Genomic DNA, 17,036 nt, shown 5'->3' with positions numbered 1-17,036 from the left:
TCCTTTAGCAAATTAAAAATTTATAGTGATTGGATTTTTACAATTTAGACCTTATACCTTAATTAATCATCAATTTAACAAAATTACTAGACCAAAATTTAATATATTACTATATCAATCTAGTAAATATTAATATTTAATATTTACGGGCTTGAGTTACGAAAATGAGGTTCTGAAACCGTATTTTTTGACACCATCGAATTTTGGGTCGTTACAAAAACAATTTTACACCAATAAATCAAATTGTTGCTAAAAACACATTTTATTTGAAAACATAAAAAGTGATTGAAATATATATAATTAAAAATGAATTTTTTTTCTCAAAGTATCTATTGGAGCGAGTCCAGTAATTAATTTTCTGCATTCTATAAGCCTATTAAAGGGTAGATGTTGACCACGAATTTTAAAAATAACTTTTTTTAATTTGTAATATCGTTGCGTATATTTAGATGTTGGCCACAAATTTTAAAAACAGCTTTTCTTAATTTGTAAAATTGTTGCGTATACTTTAGACAACAAAAATATACATAACAACCATACTTTTATCATTACAATAAAATTTTAGCAACAATAATACGATATTTATTTAGTAACAACTCTTAGTATTGGTAATACCTTTTTTTTTAGTGCGGCAACAATAAACTCAAAATCAACATATATAACCATGGCCACCGAACCTTTTGAAGATCAATGATCTGAAGCTTTCTATCTTAGCTATCAAAATCGACCCAATATGACGATGAAATCCCAAGATTTGAACAAAACTCAATGGACATCTAATTTGGTCTATGAATTCACTTCATTCCTCCCTAAAATTTATGATAATGTTGAAAATCCCTACAATAGTACTACTACCGCTTGCATTGCTTGGGGTTATAAATCCAAGTAGTATATGGTACAAAATCCGTATTCATCCATCACTATCGACAGCAAATACTAGGTGTGTGACGGAGATTCATATTAGATTATATTCTCAAGTCCCTTAATTATTGGAGTCCTTTTATTTATTTACAAGTGTGCGTGGAAGACTTTAGTGCCAGTTTGACGCTGATGGTTAAAAAATAACTTCCAAAAAGTTGAATTTCAAGAAAAAAGATTGTGGCTTGTTAATTAAATGCATTGATATTATATTTATATTAAAATTAAATAACTAGAGTTTTATTATGACGTGTTATCATTTATTTAATATCTAAAAAATTTTAAAATAAATATAACTATTGTATATTTTTTAACAAGTGAGATTTGGTATCAAACAAAACGTCAAACATTACAACAGGAAGAAAAATTATGGTAAAGCGTTCTTTCATCAATCCTTTATCTTCCGTTTTGTGTGGTCTAAGATTTCATCAGTCCTTTCAAAAATTAAGATTCTATTTCCTTTTCTATATTGTATATTTCATCTCCTCCCCCCAACACACACACACACACACCTTGCCATGGATGAGACGATGAGAAATGCTGCACAACAAGGACATATTAACGTCTTATATGAGTTGATTCAGAATGATGAATATGTTTTAGAGCGTATTATTTGTTTTCTTTATGAATTATCAAATGCTCTTAAAAAATTAAGTCACTAAATAATATATATTTTTAATATTTTACAGTATTTTTATAAGATATTTGTTAACCATTGAACCTGCTTGTGGAAGTACCAAATATTATTATTAAGGGAATAACTTATATTAGGATGATTCTAAAAAATTTAATTTTTTAAACACCAATAAAATAATGACACATTATTAATTTTTAGAGACATAAAATTAGTATGATACAGTATTCATCCATATTCAATATATTCTCTAATCCAATTTATTTAATATATTAAAGAAATTAGATTAAATAAATGTTTTTAAACGTTTTAACTAAAATTAGATTAAAAATGTATATTAAATATGAATTTAATTACTAAATATAATTACTATTTCTTTCAAATAGGTGACATTCGCGTGTATACGTGTAGAGGCTGACATCACATATAAATCCAAAATAATTAAGTGCTATAAAATGTCTAACACTTCGCCTGGAAAAAATAATCAAACACTTCATTATATCCTTAACATAATCATATCCTCCGCTAAAGCGTTTTTTCTTCACTCCATTTCTATATTCTGCAAATTTCCGCACCTTGCTATGGATGAGAGGATGATAGGTGCTGCACAAACAGGAGACATAAACATCTTGTATGAGTTAATTCTGAATGATCCATATGTTTTACAGCGTATCGATGATGGACCTTTTTTCCATACTCCTTTGCATGTAGCAGCCTCTGCAGGGCATATTGATTTTCTGATGGAGATGATCAACTTAAAGCCATCGTTTGCAAGAAAGCTAAACCAAGCTGGGTTTAGCCCCATGCACTTGGCTCTGCAAAATCAAAAAATTCAAGCAGTGCTTCGACTCCTCAGGTTTGATGAAGGCCTTGTTCGTGTCAAAGGGCGGGAGGGCTTCACTCCGTTGCATCATGTGGTTCAAAATGGAAATGTTGATTTTTTGATCAAGTTCCTTGAGGTTTGCCCCGAGGCTATTGAAGATGTGACTGTTCGAGATGAGACGATTTTCCATCTTGCCGTAAAAAATGACAGGTTTCAAGCTTTCCAAGTCTTGGTGGGGTGGCTTATAAGGAGCCGCCATAAAGCTGCCAACCGTTGGGAGAAAGAACTTCTGAGTTGGGCAGACATTGATGGCAACATTGTTTTACATGTTGCTGCTATCAGAAACAGACCTAAGGTATGATAATTTTGCAAGTGAAATTATTTATGTATATATATACTCAAAGGTTACTTGTATGAATATTCTAATTAACAGGTGGTAAAATTACTGCTGAAACGCTTGTGTGCTGACCATATCAATGCAAAAATGCTAAGGGATTGACTGCACTTGATATCCCATCACAATACCCATTGGATGAAGGGAGAGTGGACGATAAGGAGTCCATTAAAGACATGATAAGCAAAGCAGGAGGTTTGAGTGGTTCCTCTTCCTCGCTTCCCAAAGCCTCCATCTCTTCATTCCACATCAAATCTTTAAAAGGAAAGGTGTCAGTCTTCAAAAATTTGCAACAATAGCAAGTCGTGGAAAGAAGGGTGTACAGCCGAATTTTGCCCAGGCAAACCCAAAAAATTACAAAGGGCCCATTATAACCATATCAACCCAAACCTTGGCCCAAACAAACAACCCAAATACAGACCAAAAACCAGCCCAACAAACCCAGTCAAACTAGGGTTTCAATTTTCTGAAACCCTAGCCTAGCGCCGCAGCCTCTGTCGCCCACTTGCCCTGATTAGCCGCCATTGTCACATCGCCGCTCACTTGCCCTCTGTCACCTACCCACCGCCACTTGCCACCATCAAGTACTTGCAAAGCAACCGAAGCAGTGACAGGAAGAATAGAAAGAAATAAAAAAAAACTTTTTGTATTTTTTTGGGGGGAGAATCGGTTTAAAAACCGATCTTTACATCTGTAAGGGGGTCTTTTTTCTTTTTTTTTTCCACGAACATTCAAGAAATAAAAAAAGAAAACAGTTTTAAAGGTGATTCCTTTTACATTTTCCGATTGGCTTTTTCTCTCGGTCCATTTCTTCATTTTTTTTACATACGAAATAAATAGAATAAAAAGAGAAAGGAAAACATACCTGAATCGCCGTGTAAGTGTTGTCACCGGAGTCCTTCGAGTCACTGAAAGTGGATGGGGAAGGCGACGTTTGGGGTTTCTTCCCATGGCCTTAGGGTCATGAAAACTCGATCTTCAGACGGCCCTTGAAGCGGGGTTTAAAAAACCCAACTTTTGGCCTTCTGACCACCGCCCACAGCGGGCCGATGGTGGCCCATTCGGCTGACGACAGGACAGTTGAGAGGAGAGTTTCTTCCTTTGCAAATTTTTTCTAAAACCCTAAAAAATGATTTTTTTCTAAGAAAAAATATGTTTTAAATAAAGGTTATTAAACGGCGGCGTTTTGCTGTTTAGGGTCAGGAGCCAAAATGATGCCGTTTTAGCCCTAACTCGCGCAGTGACCCGACCCTGAGAAGGATCCGCGTGTTTTACTTTGGAGGGATATTTGCGCATTAAGCCCTCCACCTTTGCACTTTGTTTTAATTTGATTTTTTTATTCTTCAAATTGGACTGCATAATTTCTCACTGATTTCATTTTAGTCCATTGCAGCGCTGCGTTTTGGGTGACTTGGTTTATTTCTTTTTTGGTCCTTTTCCTTTCAGACGCGTTATGATTTAGTCCTTTTCTCTACTCTTTATTTTTGATTTCGGCCCTAAAGTTTTGTTTAGTTTCGATTTAGTCCTCTGCTTGGTATTTTAGTTATTTATTATTAAATTGATCATTTTAATATATTATTATTATTATATTACATCATTAATATTATTATCTATACTTTTTAAACTTCAAATTTTGTTATCTATATACACATGCATATATTGTTATATATACACATACATACATTTTTATAATATATATATACCTATACCCGTACATATTTTTATAACTTATTTATAATTTATACATATATATACATTCTTATATATATTTTTTATATTTTATAATTTATAATTTTTATGCATATATATCTATATACATATTTTTTAATTTTTATAAATATATATATACATGCTTATATATATTTCTTATTATATCTTATAATTTATATATATGTACATACATATATCTTTTTACATTCTTATAATTTTATTCATTTTCTTTATTTATTTATCTATTTACGCTTTCATTATTATTTTAAAAGAATGTTTCACTTTTATTTGCTTATTACTTGTTTATTGTGTATACATGAATGATTTTTTTATATATTAATATTTGTCTTCTTATTTATTTATCTTTTTGTTTTTGCTCTTATTATTTTTACTTATATTATCATAATTGTTATTCCATTACATCAATTTTTACTCAGATTTGGAAAAAAGGAAAATTTCTAAAATAATAGCAATACTCAGTATCTGGGATTTTCGAGAGGATTGAGCCCTAACGTATTGGGTTCTAATTTTCTTCGTTGAATCTAAATAATCGAGAATGCTCTTTAATCAAAAACATAAATAAAAGCTCATTATCGGGAATTCAATACGTTGAATCCTAACGCATTGGATATGACACGTTGTTTTCTCGAGACGAGAATTTTTCTAAAAAATAAATAAAGGCAATATTCAATGTTTAGAATTTTGAGAAATTGTACCCTAACGTATTGGGCTACAATTTTTTCACCTGACTTAAACAATTGAATATCCTTTTAAATTTTACTGTACGAGTTGTTTAAACAAGCACATTTTTGAAGAGGTGAAATATCATGCCCTAACTCATTGGGTATAACATTTTCTCTCTCTGAAATGAGAGGGTCCTAACGGCTAATTTGATTTATCCAAGTTTTTAATATAAGGATCGTATTTTAAAATCTTTCGACCTTCAACATTAAGACGTTAATTAATCAACTAGGTACCAATTTTGGGCGTTACGAGAGTGCTAATCATTCCTCGTACGTAAACGACTCCTGAACCTATTTTTTGAATTTCGTGGACCGAAATCGTTATTTTAACAAAATTAAATTGTTTATTAAAAATAACCACTTTTAAGGTGGCCCGATCACACCTTATCAAAAAGGATTGGTGGCGACTCTCGTGTTTGTTTTCATTTTTAAAACCCAAGTCGGCCTTGTTTTATAAAAAAAATGGTGTCAACAAAGGGAATCCCACATGAGATGCGTAACACATTTTTAGTAGTCACAGTGCTAATTATAACAGCCACATACACTGCCACTTTGAACCCTCCAAAGCAGCCTGGTACCATTTCAAATTCCCAGAATTTCCAACTCAAGTATGACGCATCTTTAGGTTCAACCAGCACTGGACCCGTACCAAGTCCTCCACCCGCTGAAGAAAAAAAAAATAGAACCTATACTAAACGTGTGCACAATGTTTTGGTTATACAACACTTTAACCTTTTGGGCAACAACTGTTTTAACAGCCTATCTCCTACCCAGCCGTTCAATCTGCTTGTTTATTAATCTCATAACACTTTCCTTGTTTGGGACTTGTTTTGGGACCTGTTACATGCTTTTAGTTGCTGTTTCCATACGGACACTCGCATTTCAGTATCCATACTATCTTACGGCTGGATCCTTTTCTGTTCATCATATTAGCATTAGTAATTACTGCTTGGCAACGGTACTAGCTCTCGTGACATTATACAGGACATCCTATTATATGGTATACAGGTTTGCACCCAAAAGATGGTTCTTCCTCCTCCTACAAGTCATTTCCCTTTGCATCTTTGCTACTATTCTTCTTCCAGCTATCGTATGTTCTGAAATCATATTGGAGATTACCAAATACAGAATATAGATTGACAAAGGAAACTTGTTTAAATGAGTCAATAAGACTATCATTGTTGGGTTGGATGCTGATATTAGTGTTTTGGATTTAGAAGCTAATAATGCTCTTGGGTTTATAGGTTGATGACCATGAGCAATAAGGGTTCGTTTGTTTGCCAGTAAAATATTTTTCGAAAAATGATTTCCTGAAAATGATTTACTTTTCTGGAAAATGATTTACTGAAAATATTTTCTAGTGTTTGGATGAATCTGTGTAAAATATTTTTTGTTGTTTGGTAGATTTCCTGAAAATATTTTCCGAAAAAGTTGTTTTTACATATATTAATAAATTTATATACATATTAATAAATTTTTATATTTTAAATTATTTTTACATATATTGAAATGATTTATTTATAAATAAATAAATCAAAATACTCAATTATTAAGCTACAATATTAACCGTCATAAATTGAAAACAACCAAAGTCAAATAAATTATTTGTAATTGTGTTAAAAAATAAAAAACAAGGATTGAATCATTATAAATTAGCTTCCAAACCACAATTAATACTAGAAATTAATAATATTATCCAAATGCATAATTAGTAGTACACCACATAATAACAACAACATTGTCCAAGTGCATAGCTAATATTACACCACATAAAAGTAACAATCAATGACAGAAAGAGACAAGTAGCTCAAGATTTGAAGCAGAAAGTTGAGGTAATGGAGAAATCAGTTGTGGAAGCACAAAAGAAAAAGAGTTTCTGGACTTTGGTCTCCTCTGCAACAACTCTTTTGGCTGCAGTAATCTTAAAAATGTATTATTGCCTTCACCATCAAACAACTCCATGTAATGAAACCATGATCTTGAAATGATCGAGTAAACATATTCATAATCAATAATCTAATAAGATCTCATAAAAATGAGATATCAATGCTCATATTGGTGAATTTGGTTACATGTGTAAAGTTCTCTTTAATTGTCTAGTCCGTGAACTCCACTACTTGTATTCTTTGTAATGAGTGTATGGAATTGTTGTTCTTTCGTGTAGTTATGGCAGAGCTTAATTGAGCAAGGACATGATAGCCGGTCAACTGAGCTTAATTGAGTGATCAACAATTTCAAAGGGAAAAGACCTTAGTCAATCTTATTACACTTGCATGGACAGCACAGAATACAATCCTAGACGACACTCTGAACAACCAAACTCTCAAGGAACTAGAGACTAGCAGCTACTAACATACCTCTTAAATGTATTATTAATCAGTTCATTATGTTCTATTCAAACTATTTGTAGTTCTTCTGTTATATTCCCTAATGATATAAGGGTTCAATTCAGCCAAATTACTAAATTAGTCTTTTAGAGGCCTTGACTAGCATTTATTTCATTCTTGTTATTCAAATGAACAACTAGCATTCATTTTATTCCAATTCATGTTTAGCAACAGAAATCCAAGATCAAACATACAGTAATCAAATAATCATTATGTATAGAAAACTTTTTGTTGTTAAAATTCATAAAATTAGAAGATGCACAATGTTTAAAAGTATGTGAATTTACATCAGTCATGACATCTGAACATTCAATTTACCAATAAGCTAATAGTTTGTAATCATAAGAGCCACAACTAGCATTTATTTCACTCGGTGACACTATCAGCAACCCAAAGATAGACCTTTCCAGATAAACCGTGTTAAAGGAATCTTGCCAACCACAAATGTTATCACTACTACAACAAAAAAATACTATCACGTCATAGGAAACCAATGTTGCAGAAATTGTCTAAAAAAATAGGAGAACTAAATATAAAATGCCAGAAAGATGAAACAATAAAACATAAAACTAACCAAATGCAGTAAGATGCTTGACAAGTAAAACCTCTAGCTATAACAAAAGTAAAACTATTGCCCAATTAAAACCTGCATCCGGAGAAAAATATGAATAACATACCTTGTTCATTTCTAGCGGTAAAGATAATCATTTCCTCTTGGCTTTTACACCTCATTACCATTTCCTCTTAAGAGAACAAACTCAAGGTATGTTTGGTTGGGGGGAATCGGTATGCATTCCCCCCAATTCCCTAGGCCCACCACCAAACGGATGTTTGGTTGGGTGTAATGCTATTACACCCTGATTCCGTTCCGCATCTATTACCCACGTTGGCTGTAATAGCCATTCTGATGTTTAAGCGCGGAATAGGGATTCCCTCCCAATTTGTTACCATCTTTTTCGTTTTCTGCGCTCATCCTCTCCGACGTTTTGCAAGGTAATTTTTTCCCTTCCATCGATTTCTGCTTCTTTTATTCTCGTACATTTCTTTTCTTCTCTCGTTTTTTTTCTTTTCTCCATTTTATCAACAACGAAAAATTCTCACACTCTTTCCCTGTTTTTCTTTTCTTCTCTTTTCTGTAAAATCGATTTAGTTTTGCTTTTGCTCAAATCTGGAATATTTGTTTTTGTTCTCCTAATTTTGATTCGTTTCTAGCGTTTTCCATTCAGCTTTTCTTTGTATTGCATGTTCGATTGAACAGATGAAAATTCTTTCAATGTTTTCAATGTTTGTTCGATTGAACAGATTGAACAGATGAAAATTTTTATTCTATTACATGTTTGTCTGATTCTATTGTTTTTTGAATGGCTTGTGATTTCGACTAGTTGAGTTCTGTTAATTTAAAATTTGTTTGCACAAAAGATGAAGGCTTTATGCTGAGAAATGTTAACTATGTTTTATATAAGAATTTGATTTCCACCATGATAAACAGGCGAGCATTCCAGTCCTGTTGACCACTGACATTGCATGTAAGAAGGTGCTGCCTTTTCTCGTCCAAACTATAAAACATGGTTGGAGCCCTGTAGGTGAATTCGCTGATTGTGGATTTAGATTTTGACTTTTTTTTTTAGAATCTCCAACTGAGTCAAAAGAAAGAAGCTGCAAAACAGTGTGATTGTACCTTATTATATGTTGAGAATGCGCTTGCGAAGTTCACATGGGCTAAAGAAGTTCATAAGAAGATGGTTAAGCTGAAAGAGGAAGGCAAACCGATGCCAAAGAACTTTGCTGTGGTAGGTTCACCACTGGTTTTTTTCAGTTATGTTTTTGCTGATAATATGTTGAATGATTAAAACGTATGAGCTAGTGTCTTTATGCCTATTGCTCAATTTGTCTGATCTTAAATTCTCTAAGTTAATGTATTTTTGTCTTTTGGCTGCTGCTCGGTGAATATGATGTTGAATGTAGGATGAGCTATTTGAAAGATAAGTAAGATATTTGTCTAAGAAGGTAGGGGAGTTAGTTATGCATATTATCTGAGTCAAAATGATGATTGTATATCTTGTTGTTCAGACTATAGTTTGAGTGTCTGATATATATGTTTGACACGGGTGTGTTGTGTTCATTTTTTGTCCAAGTTTTTTAATGTATTTGGAGGATTTTTAAAGGATTATCTCCCTATATTCATTCTGGTCCCAGACTTGCATCAAACATGGATGCATAAAGGAAAGAAAGAGTCGAACTAACATAGAGTTACAGATGTTTGGTCTGCTGATCTGCGTTATGCTTTTTGGTTCAATGCCAGATTGCTTAAAAGACTGAGATGTCTGCCTTCATTCATCTTCAGTTGCTGAAATTCGCATTTGAGTTCGGATGAATGTTTCTCCCACAGTTTAAAACATCAATGACAAGTATTAGTTTATGCATCTCTCTCTTTCTCCATTGGAAATGTCATTAGTTTTTTTTTTATCTTTTGCAGGTGCAAAAGCTAACGGGTTTAACACCATTGGATCTTACCAAGTTTAATATGGTAAAGAGTGGAGAAATGAGCCGTAATGCTCCCTGTCCATGTGGTTCCAAGAAGAGATACAAAAGGTAATTTGGCACACTATTTCCCAGCGATCTGTGTTGCTGTGAGTAGCTCATAACCTGGACGCAGTGCTTAAGAGATTTTATGTCCTCAAACACGGAATGTTTTTCCAGTGCCAGTGTTGTTCCCTTCAAGTAGCACAATTTGTTTATCTTCTTTCATACGAAGTTTTGCTTTGTAAGCTAGTTTCATTTTGATACTTATATATGTTGTTGGGGTCTACTTTAGTATCTAACTTTACAAGTAGGTCTATTTTGACTACGAATTTATATTCCGTCCAAATTTAATGATGTGAGACAATCTTAAAGTGTTGTCAATAAAATTTTATATATTTCAAGTTCAAAGATTAAAATATATCTAATTGTCAAGTTCAAAGATTAAAATATATCTAATTGTCAAGTTCAGGTCAAGAAGTACACTAAATCTTTGGGGTAAATTTTAAAATTATACATGAAATTTGATTTAGGGTATGTTTGTTAATATTTGAATATTATATTTATGCAAAATATAATTTTCAAGTTATTTATTACTTCTATTTTTTTTTGTAGAATAATTAAATTATTTGATTCACTAATGATATTTTAGCACATTAAATATGTATTGCGATTTAAAAATAATAAATGAGATTATATATTATTTTTATATTCACTACACCAAAACAGGCTTTTAGCGGCACTTCTCCCACAAACGCCGCTCAAGACCAGGACCTTTAGCGGTGCTTTTCCCCCAAACGCCGCTAAAGACCAAGACCTTTAGCGGCGCTTTTCCCACAAACACCGCTAAAGACTAGGACCTTTAACGGCGCTTTTCCCCCAAACACCGCTAAAGACCAGGATCTTTAGTGGCGCTTTTCCCACAAACGCCGCTAAAGACCAAGACCTTTAGTAGCGCTTTTACCACAAACGCCGCTAAAGACTAGGACCTTTAGCGGCGCTTTTCCCAAAAATGCCGCTAAAAAACAAGACCTTTAGCGGCACTTTCTCCAAAAACGCTAGTAAAGGTCACGAAAAATAAAAAAATTTATTATAAAAATGCCACTCCATTCTTTGGATTTGCTCCATTCCTATCCTAAATTATTATAAAAACGCCAATCTCTTTACTTGATTAAACAAATCCTTTAGAACTGTTATCAGTACATACATCACTCCATTCTTTGGTTAAAGATTGCAACAACAGCAAAAGTGAGATTCTACCAATTAAGAAATGTATAATTTAATTTGAAGACGTATTAAAATGGAAATTCATGAATAAGAAGATAAATATTTTTCACTATATCTCATGCAACAAGTCAAATTGCCTTTGATTACATAACATTCCTTTCATTTTTTAAAAAAAAATTGAAACTAGTTCATATCAACTTGCTCAAGTTGTATGTATAAATTGCAGATCAACACCTTATTTGAACTTACAATTCTAGGAAAGCATAAAATGTAGTTCCATGAGCATGCATTTAAAGAAGCAAAAAAAAAAATTATTGATTACAGTGACAGTTTAAGCTCCAAATCTAGCTCTTGTGTGTCACTTGATTCTGAATTTTGACTGCTCGATCCCAATGAGTTGCTGAGATGTTTCTAGCTCCTTGAGTGTGAATCGTATAAGAATGTAAGGAACTAAAACAAGTTAAATTTTAAAACACAATCATCACATAGCACATAAACTAAAAAAAGGAAGGGACTTGTGTGTAGCAACCTCAACATGTAGGTTTAAAAGTTGTGGTCATGTTTGGTTGTGCAAAATGTTGGGTGTCCAAGAAGCCACTGCTTGGCTAGGAATCACCATATCTGATGTTTTCCCTTTGATCATATTCTCCAACCCCCATCTGCAATAATATATAATTGTAGTACTTGATTTCATTAATATAGTTATTGATGCATAAAGAAATGGGGGAGGTGACAATGGAAAGTAGCACTTTAACACTTCAATTTACAGCGTTAAACATCTCAATTTGCAGCAACTAAACACTTCAATTTGCAGCACTTAAACATATCAATTAACAACATTTATACACCTCAATTACAGCGATAAAACATCTCAATTTCCAGCAACTAAATACTTCAATTTGCAGCACTTAAAGACTTCAATTTACAGCATTTAAACACTTCAATTTGCAGCACTTAAACACTTCAATTTACAGCATTTAAACACTTAAATTTGCAGCACTTAAACATATCAATTAACAACATTTATACACCTCAATTACAGCAATAAAACATCTCAATTTCCAGCAACTAAACACTTCATTTTGCAGCACTTAAACACTTCAATTTACAGCATTTAAACACTTCAATTTGCAGCACTTAAACATATCAATTAACAACATTTATACACCTCAATTACAGCGATAAAACATCTCAATTTGCAGCAACTAAATACTTCAATTTGCAGCACTTAAACACTTCAATTTGCAGCACTATCAAATTTCGGCATCAACTGACATTGTCCCAACATCCAAAGCAAACTTAAAGAAGTATATAATTATCATGTAAAAGAAAATATTCATCAAAGTATCTACCTCTCTCAACTCCTACCCTTAACAAAATTTTGACGTGGGATGGTGGAGTGATCTGTTTTGATAGTTGGAAAATTTACTAAAATGATTAATTATATAAGGATAATTATTTATAGTAAAATTTAATAATTTTATAATTCTACATTTGATTAAAGAGTGATTTAATAAAAAGTACATAAAAAAAGTAGCAGAATCTATCAATAATTAAAACTTTTATTCTCTTTATTTGGCACAATACAATATAAAAAGCATATATAAATATATGAATGTAGAGGCATATATAAAAAGCATACATAAATATATGTATGTCACAGAAACTATATTCATTTATGTAGAGGCAAGTCTTTAATATATAACTATGGAATCATCAAGAAATGTTTCTCTTTTCTTGGAAAAAAAATAAGTATCAAACTTCCAGAAGTTAGATAATTGCTTACTTGGGACCAGCGAAACCCATATTCTTTCCCAAAGCTCTATTATACTTCACCACAACAAGCTTATCTAAAAGCTGCTTAGATTCAGTAATATCTGCTTCAAGACAGAAAGAATCCAAACAAATTATACAAGCTGAACTCTAATGTACTATTATATTTTTCTTGATGCTATATTTGGAATACAATAAATTCAAAAGTAGAAGAATAATGAGAAAATATTACCACAAGAAATAGGTGCTAAGTTATCATAAGGAACAACAAGCACTTCATCACTTGCACTGCCTTCGCTCTCACTTGTGCTCTCTACTTGGTCCCTTTAATCCAATATCGGATTTCAAGTAAACCAGACAATTGGAAATAGTTCCAATAACAAAACAAAGAACAGAAGAAACAATGCAACAGCAAACCATGAAAACTCAACTCGTATAAAATAGACAAACTTCAGAGCAAGAATTCCAGACAGAGACTACAAAACCTAACTTGTTGTTGTCTTCAATGATCCAAGATACTTGACAATGTTTTTATGATTCAAATTCTACAAATAATTCAAATGCCATAAATTTAGGTTTATTATTAAAGATTTATTATTTAATAAATTAACAATTGGGTATCCATAAAAAAAACTGAAGTAAGAGTTAAAAGAAAAAAAAAGAGTACCTACCTGTCCAGCGTGAAAAGAAGTCGTGGGCAAGTACAAACAAGGCAAAAGAAGTTTATCACCAGAATCTGAAACTACCCTTTTGCTCAACACCTTCCATATCGCTTGCTTCAACATCTTACAGACAACACCCCCTGAAAACCAGAAACAAATTGTATAAAGAAGCATTATATTGAACAGTTGAAGTGCACTGTTAAGACTAGAGCATAAAGAAAGAAAAATGAGTCTTGCACGATATGTGAGAAAAAAATGACAAGTAAGAGGCGTTTTTGGTAGAATAAATGAAAGGGAGATGAAGACGAAGAGAAGTAAGAGAGGTAAACCTGGTATAGATGGCAAATACAAAACTGGGAACAAACTTACGAGAGCTGGAGAACCAAGTTCCACCGTAAATAACTTCTCTTCGATACGAAGGAATATGAATAACTTCCTTTGAAGTAGATTTGTTACGATAAATTTTAAGCAATAACTTGTTACCAGCAGTAACTTGCATCGTCGATTTCTAGCTTCTTCTGGCATCGTCGATTTCTAGCTAAAATATAAGAGAGAAAAAAAACAATAATAAAAAGAAAGGGGATCTGAGTAAATAATACCCAAAATTAGAAAATAAAGAGGAAAAATGGAACAATAATTTCGTGGCGTTTTTACAAAAAAACGCCATTATTGCTTATCTATCGATAAAATAACGTCGTTTTGCTCTGTTAAAAATTTTTTATTTTATCTACTAAAAATTATTAGTTAAGTGACTTTATTTATTTATTAATTTTTTAAATCTAATATTTAAATATATCGAATATTTTAGATTAAATATTTTTAAATATAAAAGTATTAATTTATTGTATAAAATTTCATCATTTAACAAATCTGAAGTAAACCTTAAATCCTAAAACATTTAATATAGTTTTTAAATCAACTGAACTCCTACGAAAATACACTCAATGTAGTTTTTAAACTCGAAAAATTTGTACATCTTTGAAATATTTTGTACATCAGTGTCGCTACAATATGAGGGAGAAGCTCGCAGTAAATGAATCAGTCAACAATGGGATCATCTTTCAAATTTTATCTTGCTTTTCTTTTCTTACCTTAAGCTGCTTATATAAAACAAACATTCCACAATTTAAATCCTTCACCCTACATATCGAAAAGATAAATCACATGCGAAAGAAAAAAAACTTATCACTAACCAAACATAAAACCCTCTAAACCAAAAAGAATTTGAATTTTGAACACAACCTATGATGCAATTTTGCTCAATCTATCATTTTCTCATATTATATATATACGACATACAATGTATTGTATTAGGGTTATAAAATAAAAGGATTTTTTTACAATTTTATTTATTATGATAAGAAAGTGATATTAGTTTAGTTCGGTAGCATGTGGGTCTTCAAACCTATCGTCCAAGGTTCAAATCCTATAAAGTATGATTCAGCTCTTGTTAAATTAAAAATTATATCAAAACAATAATTCGAATTTGACCTCTTTAGATTAAATTATAAAATTATTAAATTAAAATTAAAGGAGTCAATAAAAACAAGAGATGTTAGTCAATAAAAAAAGTATGTTAAGTAATTAAAGGTCTAACTGATTACCACGTCTGTATTATAAATATAGGGTTACGAATAATTCAAAGATAGTTGAATTTTGTTAAAATAGGGTTTTTGAATAGGGTACGAGTTTTATTATGGAAATTTAAGAAAGGGGTTAATGACTTCGCTAAATGAGGTTGTCTTTCTTATTTAGGGTTTAAAAAAACTAAAAGAAGAGTATGGTACTTGGATTTGAATGGCCAGTGCGGTGCGATTAGTTCACTTTTATCTAATTTTATCGTCACTGTTGTTTTTATACTAAACACAAGTAAACGCAATGTCTATCCAAACTATACCTAAATCAACATGATGGGAAAAAAATACTATAGTAAAAGGAATAAAATAATTTATTATTAAAATAATGTTGATTCAACATTTATTACTGAAATAATATGTTTTTCACAGTAAAAAGAATTAGTTTGATGGAAGCGCAAATCAAAATTGGGTGTGTGGATTTGGATCTAAACTAGCATAAGAAAATGATCCAACTTGTATTAAATCCCCATGTGTAATTGATGCAGCATATCTTTCCTACAAAATCCAAAACCAATCTTAAACCAGTAACTCTTACAAGAATCTCCCATAGGTTTTCTTTTATCTTCTAATTCTCCGGGAATCCACAATATTAGCCCTAAGTTTCGTGGCAGCACATGGTGGAAGGAAAATATATTCATACATGCGTAATTGATACACCATACAACTCATTGGGGAATGGATTCTCAAAAGGTGTTGTAAAGCCAAAAATCTGCCCGGGCCCATACCAGCAAAATAGACCTAAATAATAAAATACAACAAACCCAAAATTCAATCCCAACTACCCAAACCTTAAGCCCAAACCTAATAGCTCATAACAAACTTTCAGCAACAGCAAACCCTAGCCCCAACTGCCCATGAGCGCCGCATGTGTGCCGCGCCATCTCCCCGTCTGCCACGTCCACTCGCACGCCTCTGCCACCATTGTCGGCCATGGCCACCTGCAAGAAGCCAAGTAGAAATAAATAAATAGAAAATAAACAATGGTAATCGGTTATAAAAACCGAAAATCTCACCATTGCTTGGGGGGATTTTTGGTATAAAAAAAACAGCGTTTTGAAACAAAGAAATAAGAAGAATATAGATCGAATTCTGAGAAAGTTTTTTAGGTGCGAATCTTTCGTTTTTTTTCGTTATTTGGTTTTTATTTTATTTTATATATGCATTTGATAAATCAAAAATAAAAAAGGGAAAAGACGGAGAGTTCTTACCGTGGCGCCGTCGAAGCTCTTCTTCTCTCCGCCCAAATCGGAGTTGAGGAAGAGTGGCTCTTAGTTTCTCAAGCGGTGGAGAGAAAAAGAAAGGGGGCTAGGGTTTCACATGTTTGCTTTATTTTCTTAAAGAATGGCAGATTATAGTGATTTGAAGGTTTTATTTTTTTAAAATATCAAACGGCGTCTTGTAAAGGAAAGAGGGTTGTGCATTATTACCCTAATGGGTATTTTACACAGTTAGTCCCTCCAATTCTGTGACAGATGCGACGCACTCTTTTATTTCTTTTAATTTCGGCCACGTAATTTCTCGCCTGTTCCAATCTGGTCCCGTGCAAATCAATGCGCATACGGGATGGGGAATATTGCGCAACCGGTCCCCCATGCCCTCAGTGCCTTT

The 17,036-nt window shown here is 32.5% G+C and overlaps 2 protein-coding genes and 1 long non-coding RNA gene across 5 annotated transcripts; 2 read left to right on the top strand and 1 right to left on the bottom strand.

The window, feature by feature from the left end:
- The first annotated feature begins 2,038 nt into the window (after nt 1-2,038).
- On the top strand, nt 2,039-3,531 carry LOC107936438 (ankyrin repeat-containing protein BDA1). The gene is made up of 2 exons (XM_016869165.2): nt 2,039-2,730; nt 2,809-3,531. The coding sequence occupies exons 1-2, from the start codon at nt 2,134-2,136 to the stop codon at nt 2,872-2,874; spliced, it is 663 nt and encodes a 220-aa protein (XP_016724654.1). The 5' UTR covers nt 2,039-2,133; the 3' UTR covers nt 2,875-3,531.
- Nucleotides 3,532-8,464: 4,933 nt separating this feature from the next.
- Nucleotides 8,465-10,548, top strand: LOC107936441 (uncharacterized). The gene is made up of 3 exons (XR_001694407.2): nt 8,465-8,602; nt 9,099-9,399; nt 10,086-10,548. It is a non-coding gene; the product is annotated as an uncharacterized lncRNA (long non-coding RNA).
- A 979-nt stretch (nt 10,549-11,527) lies between these two features.
- On the bottom strand, nt 11,528-14,415 carry LOC107936440 (uncharacterized). 3 transcript variants are annotated; one of them, XR_001694405.2, is made up of 5 exons: nt 14,121-14,415; nt 13,801-13,931; nt 13,362-13,453; nt 13,143-13,233; nt 11,857-12,015 (listed from the first exon to the last, which is right to left on the bottom strand). XR_001694405.2 is itself a non-coding variant. In XM_041103564.1 (3 exons), the coding sequence occupies exons 1-3, from the start codon at nt 14,314-14,316 to the stop codon at nt 11,962-11,964; spliced, it is 381 nt and encodes a 126-aa protein (XP_040959498.1). In that variant the 5' UTR covers nt 14,317-14,415; the 3' UTR covers nt 11,857-11,961. The 3 variants fall into 3 exon arrangements, 1 of the variants encoding a protein (XP_040959498.1); XR_005919864.1 differs by lacking the exons at nt 13,143-13,233; nt 13,362-13,453 and adding an exon at nt 11,528-11,774 and having other exon boundaries at nt 11,886-12,015; XM_041103564.1 differs by lacking the exons at nt 13,143-13,233; nt 13,362-13,453.
- Between the last annotated feature and the right edge of the window lie 2,621 nt (nt 14,416-17,036).

This window comes from Gossypium hirsutum, chromosome D10 (genome assembly GCF_007990345.1).
Source record: "Gossypium hirsutum isolate 1008001.06 chromosome D10, Gossypium_hirsutum_v2.1, whole genome shotgun sequence".
Lineage (NCBI taxonomy): Eukaryota > Viridiplantae > Streptophyta > Magnoliopsida > Malvales > Malvaceae > Gossypium > Gossypium hirsutum.
This window is presented reverse-complemented; position numbering and strand designations above follow the sequence as displayed.